Source organism: Takifugu rubripes, chromosome 12, assembly GCF_901000725.2.
Source record: "Takifugu rubripes chromosome 12, fTakRub1.2, whole genome shotgun sequence".
Classification (NCBI taxonomy): Eukaryota; Metazoa; Chordata; class Actinopteri; order Tetraodontiformes; family Tetraodontidae; genus Takifugu; species Takifugu rubripes.
The window spans coordinates 11,613,285-11,627,700 of record NC_042296.1 but is presented as its reverse complement, the minus strand read 5'-3'; the positions used below and the strand labels follow the sequence as shown (position 1 = coordinate 11,627,700).

Sequence of the window (14,416 nt, the reverse complement as noted above, 5' to 3'; positions counted from 1 at the left end):
GTGCGCAGGCAATCGCAAGAGCGTGACGTGTCCGGACACGTGATCGGCGCAGAGACTCGCGTGAACGTCATGTGATCATCGGGGCGTATTTAAGTTCCTGGCGCGAGATCCGGAGGATGGAAAGGAAGTAGAAAAACCTCGCAGCGAATTTACGTCTTACTGAATGTGAGTGGTTTTCGGAGCTTTTGTCGTCTGAATTGGTGTATTTTTTTTAGATTTGTAGCTCCTTTACGTTGTAATTTTCACACCCGACAGTCGCCGTTAGTGTTGAGGTAGCCGCGGTTAATTCGATTTATTGAACTCTGGCAAAAACCGACGCCGTGGGTTGTTTGCTACCGAGCTAACACGCGTTTCACGCCCAGCGTTGTGCGCTTCTAACCCAGTTCTTTCTAAAATAAAATTCTTTCCATTTTATCTTCTAGTGGAGCTTGATACATCTAAAGAAGATGAGTAGCAGTGGAAAGCCAAAATCCGGCCTCCAGGCTTCTAATGAGAATATAATGGTGAGTTATATGTTCTGTGTGGGTTTGGTTTCTTCCATCTTGGTAGTTATGGTTATCAGAAGACTACAGTTTAAATTCAACTATATATAAATTCCATCTACTGATGCTAAAATTTCTACCTACTTAACGTCTCAAGTCAGACACTTTTAGATGTAGGTTTTTGCAGTGGTCTCATATTTTGGGTCACAGTTGTATAATCCGATCAGTAATGCAGGAGCAACACTGATGCTTTAAAAACCTCTTTAGATTCTGGCTAATTATTAGCAAGTTGACCTGTTTGAATGGAGAGGAAAGGAAAAATGTTCCCACGGTGAGAGAATGGTCTATGCTTTCCCACACCTGTGTTACTGGTTACACTGGGCAGCAATGTTGTTTTGAGCCACTTCATTTATGCCTCCTTCTATGGTGACTGTAACTAAAGTACAGCATGCAAAATGATGCTAAGCCCTGGTGAATAGAGGCTTTGAAAATGAGAACAGGGGTCAGGTTTGTTTCCCATGTGACTCGGTTTCAGTACTTTGCTGGGAAAGTCTTTTAGATGTGGATATATTTTTAATGTTAACAATTAATCAACAATTTTGTGGTCTGTTTTCTACCTAGAGCTTTTTTGGACCTTCACAAAAAGCAATGGGACCCAGCAGGCAAGCTCTGCAGCTCCTTAAAGATTCAGCTGCCAACAAAGACCCTGGAAGGTCTACTCAGGTGTGCATTTGCATTGATCGGGCAAAAATTTGATTCCAGTATTTTGCATCCATGTAGTTGTGCATTAAAATACAAATTTTTCTTTTGGCGAGTCAGGCCATTCCAAAAAGGAAACAGTGGAGTGCAACACCAACTCGAGGGCCTAAAAGGGTGAAGGTAGAAGTCAAATCCACTCAAACGGAGCAAAGTCAGTGTTTAGTGGGTGGAATGTCTGTTGAAGCCTATGATCTAATGGTCAGAGGTAAGAATTCATTTGAAAGTAGTGGTGTAATTTACCTGTCCAAAATTGGACTTTCAGCTGAAAACTAAATTTTTATAGAAGCACCTTCTGATAACTACTGGAAAGAGTTGGCTGAGGAGCGACGGAAGGCCTTGTATGATGTCCTGCAGGAAAATGAGAAGGTAAGTTCACTACTAAAAGGTGGCTCATGTTAAGCTTTCACTGTTGCTCAGTGAATTGACCTCAGTTGGCCCGAGTCTAGCAGATTAATGCACATTTAAACTTAAACCCTGAATACATGAGAGACTCTGAATCTTGGGTAACATTCAGGTGGCTTTAAGTTGGCAGTACACATTCTGCTTCCCTTAACTGTCATTTTCTATTTTTCAAACGCAGCTACACAAAGATATTGAAGCCAAGAATGAACAGATCACAGCGCTCAAGAGTGAAAACGAAGAGCTGCATGAGCTGGCAAAACATGTTCAGTATATGGCAAATATGATCGAGGTAGGTCATCTCAAGGTACACGTATTTAAATGCTGTGTCCCAAATCTTGCCTTCAATAATGTACACACCACTTCTGTTCAGAGGCTGACTGGGATGGGTCCAGACAATTTGGAAGAGCTGAGGGACATGGCACTTGAGACAGAGGACACCGAGCAGACCGGCGAGGCATCTGATCAAAGTGACTCGGAGGAGGAGGAGGAGGAGGAGGAGGAAGAGGAAGAGCCTTCAGCCCCTGGACAAGCTGGACCCTCGGAGGAAGAATGACACAACTCTTGTGATGGACATGCACGGCAGGCATTGGCTGACTTTACTGTTGCATGCTACCTAAGACCAGTGCCGTGTCTTAGACCGTATTAACAGTGCACAGACTGGGTTCTCAAGTATTTGGGTTCGCTTATTGCCAACCTTCAAAACTCCGCTTGTATAGTTTTAAATTTAATGTTGTACTTTGCCTTGGTGAAAGCATGTTTGTAGATGGTGAGTTTTTAATTAAATGTCTTCTGTTAGATTGCTGCTCCTTCACCTTTGGTACTATTGAATGAATCTTTGTTCCTTATTTAAACACATGGAACTTCTGTTCAAACACTGGTTCAAGTTTAAAAATAAACATTTTAAAAGACTTTCTGAATATTTTTCTCAGTGACTCTGCCCTTCAAGGAATGGAAATTTAATCTTGCTTGGACTTGAGTACAACTACCATAGTTTCAATAACATGAAACGTATACATTAGCTAAAATCCAGACTTGTAGCAAGCAACATTTTTCTAATCTTGTGTGGGTCTTTCTACAAAACTGTTGCTCACTGGATAATTTTAGTTGGACTGTTCTCTGTAAACCCTAGAGATGGCTGTGGGTTAAAATCCCAGTAGAACAGCCTGTCTGGCACCAACAACCAGCCACGTTCAACTGTTTAACCAACTCTGTTCAGCTTCTTCTGTTGAAGCCTCAAGTTCCACTCCCAGGACAGAACCAGCTCTCCTCGTGGGCTTATGGGGTCTGACAGCAGCTGACTAACTGCTGCCCCAGCACACCACTGCATAGACAACACTTGAGATCACTGAGGTATAAAACATCTGCAGACGATGTGTTCAATGTCCACTCTAGTCCACTGCCTTCATGAAGCTCCAGGTGTTTGTAGCTGTCGCCACCACCCTTCTGAGGCTGCTTTCTTAAATCCACCACCAGCTCCTTCATTAGTGATTCCGACTCTACGGAACTTTCTGTACTCAGCTTCACGTCCTCCGATACAGCCCATGATGGCCGTGTCGTCCCAAAAGGTCTGCAGGTGGTCGGACCCTGAGCTGTATCTGAAGTCCAACGTAGGAAGAGAGACAGGGCCTTTCCCTGAAGGGTCCCTGCGCTGCTCAGCATGTTATTGGTTGATTTCTGAAGCTTCTCGTACTGCGCCTGACCTGTAACCTAGGGACCAGGGTGGTCCTCACCCACATGTCCAGGAGCAGGTCCGATGTTAGTGACTGCACTGGAGAAGTCAAAGGACGGGACTCTCACGGTGCTGCCAGCCTTGTCAGGTGTCTGTAGGAGTCTCTGTGCAGCGGGTAGATGATTGCATCCTCCACTCCAATACAGGACGGGTAAGCAAACTATAAAAGGTCCAGGGATGGTCCCACCAGTGATCAAAGGTACTTCAGAACCAGCATCTCCAGTGCCTTCTTGGCAGGTGATGGTAAAGCCACGTCTGTGGTCACCGAGTCCTTGGATGCTTGTTTTTTTGGCACAGGAACCAGGCATGTTGTCTTCCACAGAGCAGGAACGACCATCTTGCTGGAAAATGTGCTGGAAGATGTTCCACAGCTGAGCAGCACATCCTTTAAGCAGTTTGGTGCTCAGGCTTTTTGGACCTGCAGACATTCATGCACTGTCTGCTCTGACAGCATCATTTGTGATGTAGCTGAGCTGGGGGGGGTTGAGGAGAGGTGTTGGAGATGAGCCGGCAACGGGGGACGCGTCGCTAGAGGGTCTGGGTGGAGGGTGGGAGGGATCCACAGCATCCAACCTGTGGAAGAACAGGTTTAACTCAGTGGTCTCTTGCAGGTCTCCTCCCATCACGGAACAGTAGCGCTTCCTCCTGTAGCGCCCATTTAAGCTCTCCCCCTCCCCTCTCCTGAAGGCAGCCTTCTTCGTCCACTTTAAGGTCGACTCTGTAGGAATTACGTCATCTATACCGAAGTTAACTCGCTTTCAAAATCCGTAAGCTGACCGTGATTCATCCAAGCCAAATATGTGGGACGCCTCCAGGGGAAAACAGCCGACTGAATAGACTCAATAATGCAAAAATAAATTTTATTGCGACTTATGGGCAAAAAATACTGACTGAAAGGATGAACAGTAAGCAACCAAATGGATCAGTACAAAAGCTGTTTAGCACAGATGGAGAGAAGTCCAGTAAATGTCAGAGGCGCGTGTTTGCAAACCAAACTGACTCAACGCCTGTGAAAAATGATACTTTTGCCAAAATACAGCATTGTCACAGTGAAAGGAATGAAAGAAGGTCTTGCAAAACAACGTACAGAAGATGGAAAATGTAAATGTCTACAGCTTTTAGTAACAATTTCACTTTTACCATTAATACATAAAAAATAAGAATTCAGAAAATATTACTTGCTTATCAATATGGCTTCTGGACTGTGCAGTTAGAACCAAATAAGAGTCATCATAGGTTTGTCTCACTTGTGCTTATTACGTTTAAGTATGCTGGCCCAAATATAAATGTACATGTGAAAATACATTCACCTGAATAATAAAAGATTTAAAATGAATCCATTCCTTTGGTTAGGGTAAATCTACATGCCCCATTACTTTTGGGGCATTTTAGGGAAAGAAAATCTATACTGAAGTTAGTCTATTAGCAAATCTTAACCTCTATAAAATAATTTATTGTGATATAACTCAAAAGAAACTCCAATTAAAATGAAGTCTAAGATAATTTGAATGATAAGGTGGTTAAACAATGAAAAATATCAGATCTGCGCCAACATAAAACTTAAATATCGTTGCATTTACATGATGCCATCTGCATTATTACGGTATAATTGTAAATGAGTAAATATAGTATAAAATAAATTAAAAAACCATCAACAAAAGTGTGATCTGCTGCTTTGCACAAGCACACGATTCAGTAGTACAGTTAGACGTTGGGATTAGCTGTGTCCTTCTGTCCTCGCGTTCATGATTCCCACCTAAGAGACGCTCCTCTCCTGAGTCGCTCGCTGTGCAGTTGGGCTGCAACCACTGTACATTTATCATAAATAAACCATATTTATTGCCCTCAACTTGCTCTGTACCTGGGAAGAGTGAAAGCCTTCCAAGGACCGTGTATTCCTGCTGGAGCGAATCCAGGCTCAGATATTCCGAGCTGACTGCGTCGAAAGTCTTCACCTGTCTGCTATGTGCAAAAGCTGTCACGTCTGTACAGAAAAATTGCACTTCTTCATCTGCATTAAGGAGGAAATTCTGCACGCTGGGGCCAACTGCGCTGACCCGTTTCCCCCTTCAGTTTGTCCTCCGTGCATCCCTTGAAGCAAGGAAAAATCTAAATGCACAAAAGAGCTTTCACAACCTCTTAATGGTCCCCCTTTGCCATAAAACATGCATCTTCCAATCATATGCAAATCCCTGAAACTCAAAATGGAACATAACAGAGGACAAACCCAACACATTTCAAACACAAGCACATATATTCCACACAGCTGTGTAAAACCGGCCATAATCACGAGCCTCACAACAGTGCAAATTGAAAGCAAGCGCCAGGAAACATAAAAGAAATGTGTCAAACAGTGATCAGTAATTGTCTAGTGTGTGACTAAGAGGGCGATCAGTGAGGAGGTGATGTACACTAAGTGTTGTGCTCAGTGAGAGGTTACTTGAAGATGCAATGTTCGAGTTTTGGTCTGAACATTCGTTCCAGCGGCTCCTCGGCGCCCTGTGAGATTCAGAGGTTAAACTCAATGTGCCTGGCTCAGAAATCAGGGAGAGAAAAGGGCAGCGGGGAACGACGGGCCGGGCGCTTGTGGTCTGTCGGACCGATCATGTGATCGTTATATGCAGTCCTGTGTGGAGGGGGGAGGGGGGCAGAGAAGATGAGATGTTTTTTGTGATGTTTCAGTGGCACGGTGGCTCAGAAGGCAGTGGTGACGGCGTTTCCCCGCCACGTCCCCAGGCGGAGCGTCTTCCCGGGCAGCGTGTCCAGCTGCTCGCACGCCAGTCGGCCCTCATCACCTGTGGCGAGGAAGGACAGCGGTGAATTGACGCCTGGATCGCGACGGGTGCCGAACTACCGAGCCTGGACGTTTAGTCCCGTTGTGAAACCCACATTTCAAAAGGAGCCTTCAAAACAAGCGGCGACTCACCGAATGCGAGCAGCGTTTCTATGGCAACGTGGCGTAGCTCTTCATCAGCTGACTCATAAAGTGCTACAACTGCCTTGATGCTTTCCACTGCCTACAGACGGAAACACTTGTTTTTTTAAATGTCCCACACAGATCCAGAGGAATTAAACACCAATATTTAAACCTGACGTGCAGCGAGCCTCGTGTTCAACATAAAAAATAGAATATTTTAATACAGATAAACAATTTTAGAATATTCTCGCTTCAGTGGAGCTGAAGCTTAACAGGATAATTGCTTTATGCTGCAGTTTTTGAGAGAATAATCTTCCAACACGCTCTGTCCTGCAGAACTAGTTTAGTTGGTTAATGTTACACACAAAAGACCACAACTGCCTTCACCAGCTGGATGAAGCCTTGAAGTGTAACTTTAATGTATCCGCGCTGTACATTTAATGGCAAAAACTAGACATTTGCTCCTCCTACACTCCAGTTGCACAAAGAAGAACTCGAGCCGTCAGTAAATCAGGGAGAAAAACGTCAGTGTGGCCCGTGGTTCTATTATTGGACAGGTTTAGAGCCACTGACCTGCAGACAGCTGAGAGCTGAACAGGCTGCCCTCTGGTTCTGACCTCCAGCCTCTGACAGCGCCTGGGTGTAACACTCTACGGCCTGCAGACCCACAAAAACATTCATGCCTGGCTTGCTGCATTTGTCACAGATGTTCTAAATCTTCTCAGACACACACACACACACACACACACACACACTCACTCTGGCCCTGAAGTGGCTGCGCGATGCTCCGGAGGAGAGGTAGTCGGCCGCAGCCTTGTTGACCCGCGGGTCCTCTGCAGTGAGCAGGGAGGCCAGGGCCCTCAGTGTGCGGTTTCTAGGCCACAGAGACGATACAGGCGTCTCCTCCAGCTCCGTTAGGACCACAGAATGTTCTGCCTTGCACAGAGCTTCGGCGAACACATCTGAGGACAAGACGAACACAGACAGTGTCAACAAGAAGAAGCCCCTTTCCCCGTGCTGGTGGATTTTTTCTCGACATACCCTCTCTGGCCAGATGCTGCAGGTGTGTCTCCATGTCCTGGACTTCATGCTGTAAAATGTAACCGTAGAACTGAAAGACAGTGAGGACATCCTGGGAGAGGGCAGCAGGCACGAGGTCGCTCCTGTCCACCATTTCACCAACTACGACCCCAATTACTTCAGAGGAAAGAGTGGAGGGAGAGAAAATTCACACATTACATGAGTTCAGACTGAAAACAAGACTATGGATGAGCGCTTGACCCAACGTGCAACCTCTGTCTGATAAGAAACTAACCTGCGTCTGAGCTGTGCGGGTGCTTCTCCTGCAGCACTGCAGTGTAGTGCTGATGCATGTGTTGGAACACTCTGTCCAGTGTGGTGTGGAAAAGTCCTGCAGACCCGCTGCACTCGGACCAGAGAGTCATCAGCTGCGGGCGCTCGGCGAGGCCCGGGAGAACTGTGCAGACAAGAAAACAAAAGGTCAGATGCTGCAGAGTCCTGAGGCCCTGTTAGAGCTCTGGTTAATATTAGTTACTATGGAGCACAAATCAAGTCAGGCTAAAGTAAAATGCTGGACTTCATTGTAAATACAACCCTGCAGGTTTGGTGAACGCACCAATCCTTTCCACCTACCGTCAGCGGCGCAGGTAATGGTTCCCAGCCTGTCCACACTGACCTCTGCTAGCTCCTCTAACAGCTGAGTCTGTCCTGATAGTTTGAGGAGAAGGCTGCGGCGCTGCCACGTGCTCACCCCAGTGGTCAAACGCTATTATGACAGGAGGAGGGGACAGAAAGCTGATGTAAACCGGCAAAATTAAACATTCAATCGATGTCTTCTTTTTACGTCTAACAGATTTCTAGCCAGTAAATATGAGCTCCACCTGGATGAGGTGATTGCAGTACTGCAGGTGGATGACAATGGCAACGTCCAAGTTCTCGTTTCCAGTGGTTAGAGGTAAGGGGCTTCCTGCCACACTGTTGCCCACTCCAGTGTCTTCTGTCAGGGCCTCACTCAGATGTCCTCTGGCTTCTGGATGGGGGCCACTATAAAATGTAATTACACACAATCACCACAAGGCGACAGTAGCATTCCATTTTTAAAAAAAAACAAACACTAAATGCTTTCATAAGACTATTTCTCTCCATGCAGACAGTAAAAAAAAAAACCCAACAAAAACAAATGAAAAAATGCTTAATGTACTCTGTGTCAGTCGGCCCACACAAAGTGCCTCCATCTGTCTCCCACTCACCCGATCCTCTCTCCGTCTGTATCAAATAAAGGAGACCTCTGTGGGATGCTAAGGAACGCGTTATCATCGCCAGTGTCGTCGTCGTCGAAGTCAGAGGTGTTGAGGAAGTCGAAGCTCTCCAGGGCACTCTCCACCGTCAGACTGAGGCTGGATGAACGACTGCGGTGACCTGGGAGTCGACACTAAGCAAAGGAGGATGTAGGGAGAAGTCAGTATTTATGGGTGAGAATGTAAATTAAGGTGAAGTGAAAATGATCATTTCAGGTACACCCACGTTTAAAAATACCCTAACAGAATGTTAGATATATGTTGGTCATGATTTTCAAAAACGTTCACCTTGAGTAGATCCTCCAGACGCATCACTTCCTGCTCCAGGTCCTGCAACTCTCGGCAGCGGTGAGTGAGCGACTCCAGTTTCATCAGCAGGCTTTGGATGGCCTCCTCCAGACTACTCTCCAGGAAAGCCCTGCTCCCCTCTCCCGCCCAGCCCACGGTTCCCCCTCCCTCTGCGACGCTTCCAGCCGGCACCGTGGTTTCTGACGAGGTCAGCCTCTTGACGAGCTGCCGCGTCAGGCTGCCCGCCTCCTCCGTGTCGAGCTCCACAGGCTTCAGTTCATCACTATGGTCCAAGAACACATCTTCTGGAGCCACCGTCGACAGGTGACCATCAGAGCAGAGAGAAGGGGCGGCCGAGTCACTGTTGGAGGCAGAATTCCGCTGGGACTCCGTGCGCTCCCACTCGGAGTCTTCGGCCACCTCTGCTTCGTCACTGGCGAGACTGGTGGCCCTGCTGCCCCTCTCCCCGTCCTCTTCATATGCATCTTCCTCCTCTTCTTCCTCCTCCTCCATCAGATGCTCTTCTGCGATGGAGTCCTCTCGCGTCACGAAGATCTGCGTCGGCGATGGGTCCGTTTCCGGGGGAGTGACCGTGATCTCTGGGTTGGACTGGCCCTGGGAGTGGCAGCTGAGGGCGGGGCTTGGGCTGGGCGTGGAACCAGAGGTGTCGGAGAAGGTGAAAGAGAGGCGCTTGCACTCAGCGACCCCACAGCCGCCGTTCTCAAAGACATCATCCGGTAAAGTGGCCTGAAAGAGAAGAGAGGCGTGTAAACGTTGGCCATCAAAGCAAAATCGGTGCATGTAAGAGAGAGAAAGAGAACGGAAAGAAACTCTAGGTCTGTTTGACCAAGTCAGAACCACAGCAAGTTCAACCTGGCGAGAAGAAACACAGCAGTCTGTGCACGTCATGCAGAGGCACCATGCAAACACATGTGGTGGCATTCTGCAGCTCACAGAGCACCAATGTGTGTCCGCCATTAGACTCTACTCCTATCACGGCACGGAAGTGGGATCGCACACAAGCGTCGGCTTTGGAGGGTGGGGGAGGGGCACATCACACTCACATAGACCTCCAGACTGGATTTGGGCCTTGGCCGCAGTGAGGCCAGGTCGCCAAAGGAACGACTGCGCCTGAGCTTCTCTAGCAGGGTGTCTCGGAGCATGTGCAGGAAAGAGAGGCGCTGGCGCTCCACCGGATACGGCCGCCACTTCTTTACACAAGCAGGCAGGTAAAAACAAAAATGGAACAAGGTGTTGCGTATGTGAGTGAGGGCAGGTGGGTGACAAAGTGGAGACGGACAGGAGTGTGTGTGGGTGTGAAGGGGGGGGGCGTTAATGTTGAAATGCAGAGAAGAGGAGCAGGGAAATGGGTGAGGGTTAGTTTTAGGGGTGGGGAGAGTTCCGCCAAGGCACTGCTGACATCAACTGAAAGGGCGCCGTGTTAAAAATAACCATACAGCTGGGTTAGCGTCCAGATAATACAGAGCTGTACAAGATGGAACCTCATCTATCTCCCCTCTATTTAACCTGCTATAAACAAAGCACAGACTCCCTTCAAGCCTCGATGTGATGTTTACAAAGTCCGGAATTCCACTGTGTGTCGGACTCACAAAGAAGGAGGCGTCCTGGAAGGTGGGCGTCTCCGGCGTGCCCTGGCTGTACACCGACACTCGTCTCTGCAGCACCGTGGCTTTGCTCACGTTGCCGGATGACAAGGTGAAGTCCTCGACGTCGAAGGGGCTTGATTAAGGAACGAAAACAAGGAGAATGGACCAAACTTAATGAATAATTAAAAGGAGGTGGTGTGGTGACGAGGAATGAAACAATTGACATTATCATAGTTTCCAAATCTAATCACATGGTTGAAACAATCATACAGGAAGTTGCAAGCTTTGGTGAACTAAAATGAACTTTTCCACGGATCTATTCGTCTAATACCGACAAACGAAAGTCAGAATCAGGAAGAGCCACTTACTGCCACGTGACCTCCAGGTTGAGCTTGATGGTGCCCAGGTCGTTAACGTCCACGGCCACCACCTGAGGCATGGCGGTAAACAGCTCCTTGGTTTCACAGATCACACTGCCCACGAGCATGTGAGAGGCCAGGCCCTTCAGCTCCGTCACCTGGAGACGAACCCAGAAAACAAGCATTTCCTGCTGCTCTGAAAGATTTTAGAAGCTCACAGTTGTCTGGAATTCTGCAATACCTTGATGTTGATGAGGTCAGAGATGAGGGGCATGAACACCATCTCGTCTCCATCCCAACTCTGCCTGGAGTTCACTTCAATCCGCCCCTTCAGCTTCCACCTCTGACGGCCGTAACGCATGAAGATCTAAAGGAGGAAATTGGCAGATTCATTCCATGTGAGCCGGAAACCACAGGAGTAACTTATTAAGTTCATGGCTTCACTAATCAACTCTTACCTCATACTGGTCACCTGGACACAACCTGGCAAAACCCGCCAAACCTGCCGGGCAGCAAAAACACTTTCAAACATCACAATCCAACAAACACACGGACGTCTGTACGTTGTCAGGATTTCAACGCAGAAAAAGAAACTTCCCACTCGTTTGCTGGGTGTTTCGTCATCCTTATCTCACCTTTCATCTTGATATGAAACTCTCCCAGCAGGTTTTCCAGCTCACCCTCAAACATGCTCATATTCTGTACACGGATACAAAGAACATCGCATAAACGCTCGGCACACGACCAGAGTCACGAGAACAAATCAAGATGGTCGGCATAAAACTGCAAAGGTGGAAGGTGGTGCACCGATAATTCTCATCTAAAGTACCTCGGTGTATTCCTTGTAGCGGCGGTTGACCTCTGCGATGCTCTCCTTGGTGCCTTTGCTAGACGGGGACGAGGAGAACGCCTGCTTCATCCGGATGGCGCCGTCCCTCAGACGGCTCTGGATGCAGAAGGCTTCGTACAGCTCATCCACCTGACAAACGCACACAGAACCTCCATCTTTAATGTGCTGCTGTGGCAAACATGCCCTTTACAAACATACCGAAGCTAAAAAAAAAAACTGAATCAACAACACCTGGCGCCAACCTGCAAAAACAGCAAACATCTGACGGTTTCAGGTTGGTCCAGTGTTCAGAACTTTGTATCAAATGGTCCAAAAACCAGAGCGAAAACAAAAATTGCCAAGAGCGAAAGGCAAAACTAACATTAAAAAAAGCTCTAAAAATGTGTGCAGTTCCAGCTGGGATGTGGCAGAAGCTGGTGCCGTCCCAGCGAGTGACGTTCCCAAATTGTGAGGAACGACAGACGGAGTTCAGAGCTTGAACATGTCTGCCTGGCTTCCAGATGATGTTGCTCAAACCCGCAGGAAGCAGCTCCAGCCTCGCCGGGAGCCCAAAAACCTCATTCGGTTTTGTGGACGCTGCGTGAGAATTTAAGGGAAACATAGAGGAAAAAAGTTCCCCCTCCCCCCCAGAAATCACAGACGCGGAGCAATCGGGCAAAAACAAAAACACTCCTGAGCCTCATCAGAAGAACAACATTACAGCCGGCGTGATGAGGAAGCTGAAATATTGATGCCTGGTGCTCTTTATGGCTCTCATTAGGGACAAGTGGGAGAAAATGGGGCATTCAGGCTCCTAATGGCTTTCATGAGTGTTTGTGTATCTGCGCCTAAACTCACGACGGAGTGTGTGTTTCTGTGTGTGTGTGATGGAGGAGGTGGGGAAGCTGCGGCTGGAACAGGAGGGCATCAGCTCAGAGGCATTTTCAGTGGGTTGTGAGGATCTAATAACTTTTATGAGCACGCAAGTCAAGCCCGCCGGTCCCCACAGCGCCCCTCGCCCCCGACTGGGGCCCGGCCCCGTCTGCCTGTGGTATGCGGTGCACGTGGCGAGGCTCCCGAGCCACCACCGAAAAGGGCCTCTGCCCACAAATGTTGTTCTGCAGCGAGCGGAGCCGGCGAGCGACAACAGGGGGGCGATCCATTCACGTTCTAATCAAATCAAGGGTCCGGGACACTTATTGCGCAACGTTCGAGGGGCGTAGAGCAGACGAGCCTCTCAACAATCGCATCGTTATCGGCTAATTAAGCCACTTTATTGTCCCCAATTCCAACGGCCCCATTGTGCCTTCAAGGTCCTGTCTTTTTGAAGGTCAGCCAAGCGCCGCTCCAGAGGACGGCCAGCAACATATTGCTGCGCCTCGGGCGCATTTCGCCCCTCGATTAAAGAGGAGCAGAGCGAAGAAATGGCAACACACAATTCGCATCAGAAATATCAATATTTTCCATTTTGTATCACCTTCCATTGAAATGAACTTGAGACTCCTTTGTGAATTTTAAATCACAAAGCAAAGAGACATCAAAACAACAATAAAGTGACAAAACCACGACAACAACGAACAAAGAAAGATTTAGATCCCGAGGGATTATTTTTTTTCAAGGATAATCCATTAGTCTGAGCAATTTCACTTAAAACACACCTGCGACGACTCAATTATGTCTCACCAGATGTGACGAGACATTAAATGCAAACATATTCAAAGCTGAGTCCTCTATTGTGGTCCAGCGCAGTGAAAGACAACATCCGCGGACCAGACATCCAATAAAGGATGTTTATCTGGGAGTAAGTGACACAAAGGGCGGGGATAATCCTGTGTTTGTGCCTCGTAATTCTAATTATACTGCAAATCCCTCGTTAATGGCTGTAAAAACACTAGATAATATTTGTTTTACAGAGTTTTAGAGGTCACCACCGAGACCGTCGCTGCATTAGATCTGATTTTAAAATGGGATTTTCAATGGGAGCAGAGACTCTAACAGTTACACAGGAATCCTCTTAAGATATGGCCATTATCCCAGATTGTAAGATAATGACACACATGCACGCGTACACACACACACACACACGCGGCAGGGAGGGAGGCAGGGCGTGATTATAAGCAGATTAAAACAGGCGGGACACATCAAACAGCATCAAACACACAGGCCACTCTCTAGGGATCCGTGGTGTGTGTGTGTGTGTGTGGGTGTGGCAAGATTTAAGGGGGGAGGGCAGAAAAAAAGACCCTATATTTAATAAAAATAATCACATGTTCACTATTCACGCTCATTCTGGATGCAGTTTAGTGCTCAGACACAATTTCTCTCTCTCCCAGGAGATGAGGAAGTGGCAGCTGCCCTTTCACCAACCTCTGTCACTCCTTTCTTTAATGATGCCCTGCTGAAACACACACACACACACACACACCAGAGGTTGCGTAGTGCCACCTGCCCCTTCCATGTGTGCCAATTATCACTGACACATCTGCAAACAGCCACCAGGGAAAAAACTGCCCCGTTCTGAGTCATGTAAACACACACACACACACACACACACACACACACTAAGAGGGTGCTGACAGGTTGCTGCTAAATTGTCCCTCGCAGCAGCTGCCTCGCACAAAGAAACACGTCTGTGCATGAACACACACTCATGTACACGCTTCCCGTTACTCATGCCAGCGTTTCTCCATTTAAAGACCATCGAGAGGGACGGATCACATGTGGAG

The 14,416-nt window shown here is 47.7% G+C and overlaps 2 protein-coding genes across 4 annotated transcripts in view; one reads left to right on the top strand and one right to left on the bottom strand.

The window, feature by feature from the left end:
- Positions 1-31: 31 nt before the first annotated feature.
- LOC101065302 (geminin DNA replication inhibitor) lies at positions 32-2,552 on the top strand. Its single transcript, XM_011609464.2, has 7 exons — positions 32-165; positions 423-503; positions 1,104-1,205; positions 1,302-1,446; positions 1,525-1,607; positions 1,822-1,932; positions 2,014-2,552. Exons 2-7 carry the CDS (start codon positions 447-449, stop codon positions 2,194-2,196), a joined length of 681 nt encoding a protein of 226 aa, XP_011607766.2. The 5' UTR covers positions 32-165; positions 423-446; the 3' UTR covers positions 2,197-2,552.
- A 1,663-nt stretch (positions 2,553-4,215) lies between these two features.
- Positions 4,216-14,416, bottom strand: part of LOC101065529 (RHO family interacting cell polarization regulator 2) — a 34,018-nt gene continuing 23,817 nt past the window's right edge. For all 3 annotated transcript variants that reach the window (XM_029845223.1, XM_011609465.2, XM_011609466.2), the window contains exons 7-22: positions 11,691-11,840; positions 11,497-11,560; positions 11,320-11,363; positions 11,103-11,228; positions 10,871-11,019; positions 10,506-10,635; positions 8,896-9,642; positions 8,560-8,741; positions 8,191-8,353; positions 7,943-8,075; positions 7,605-7,766; positions 7,331-7,486; positions 7,049-7,251; positions 6,863-6,946; positions 6,299-6,389; positions 4,216-6,167 (exon numbers count right to left, since the gene is read on the bottom strand). In XM_029845223.1, the coding sequence (XP_029701083.1) occupies positions 6,067-6,167; positions 6,299-6,389; positions 6,863-6,946; positions 7,049-7,251; positions 7,331-7,486; positions 7,605-7,766; positions 7,943-8,075; positions 8,191-8,353; positions 8,560-8,741; positions 8,896-9,642; positions 10,506-10,635; positions 10,871-11,019; positions 11,103-11,228; positions 11,320-11,363; positions 11,497-11,560; positions 11,691-11,840 (2,685 nt within the window). In that variant the 3' untranslated portion in view covers positions 4,216-6,066. The remainder of the gene's footprint in view (positions 6,168-6,298; positions 6,390-6,862; positions 6,947-7,048; positions 7,252-7,330; positions 7,487-7,604; positions 7,767-7,942; positions 8,076-8,190; positions 8,354-8,559; positions 8,742-8,895; positions 9,643-10,505; positions 10,636-10,870; positions 11,020-11,102; positions 11,229-11,319; positions 11,364-11,496; positions 11,561-11,690; positions 11,841-14,416) is intronic.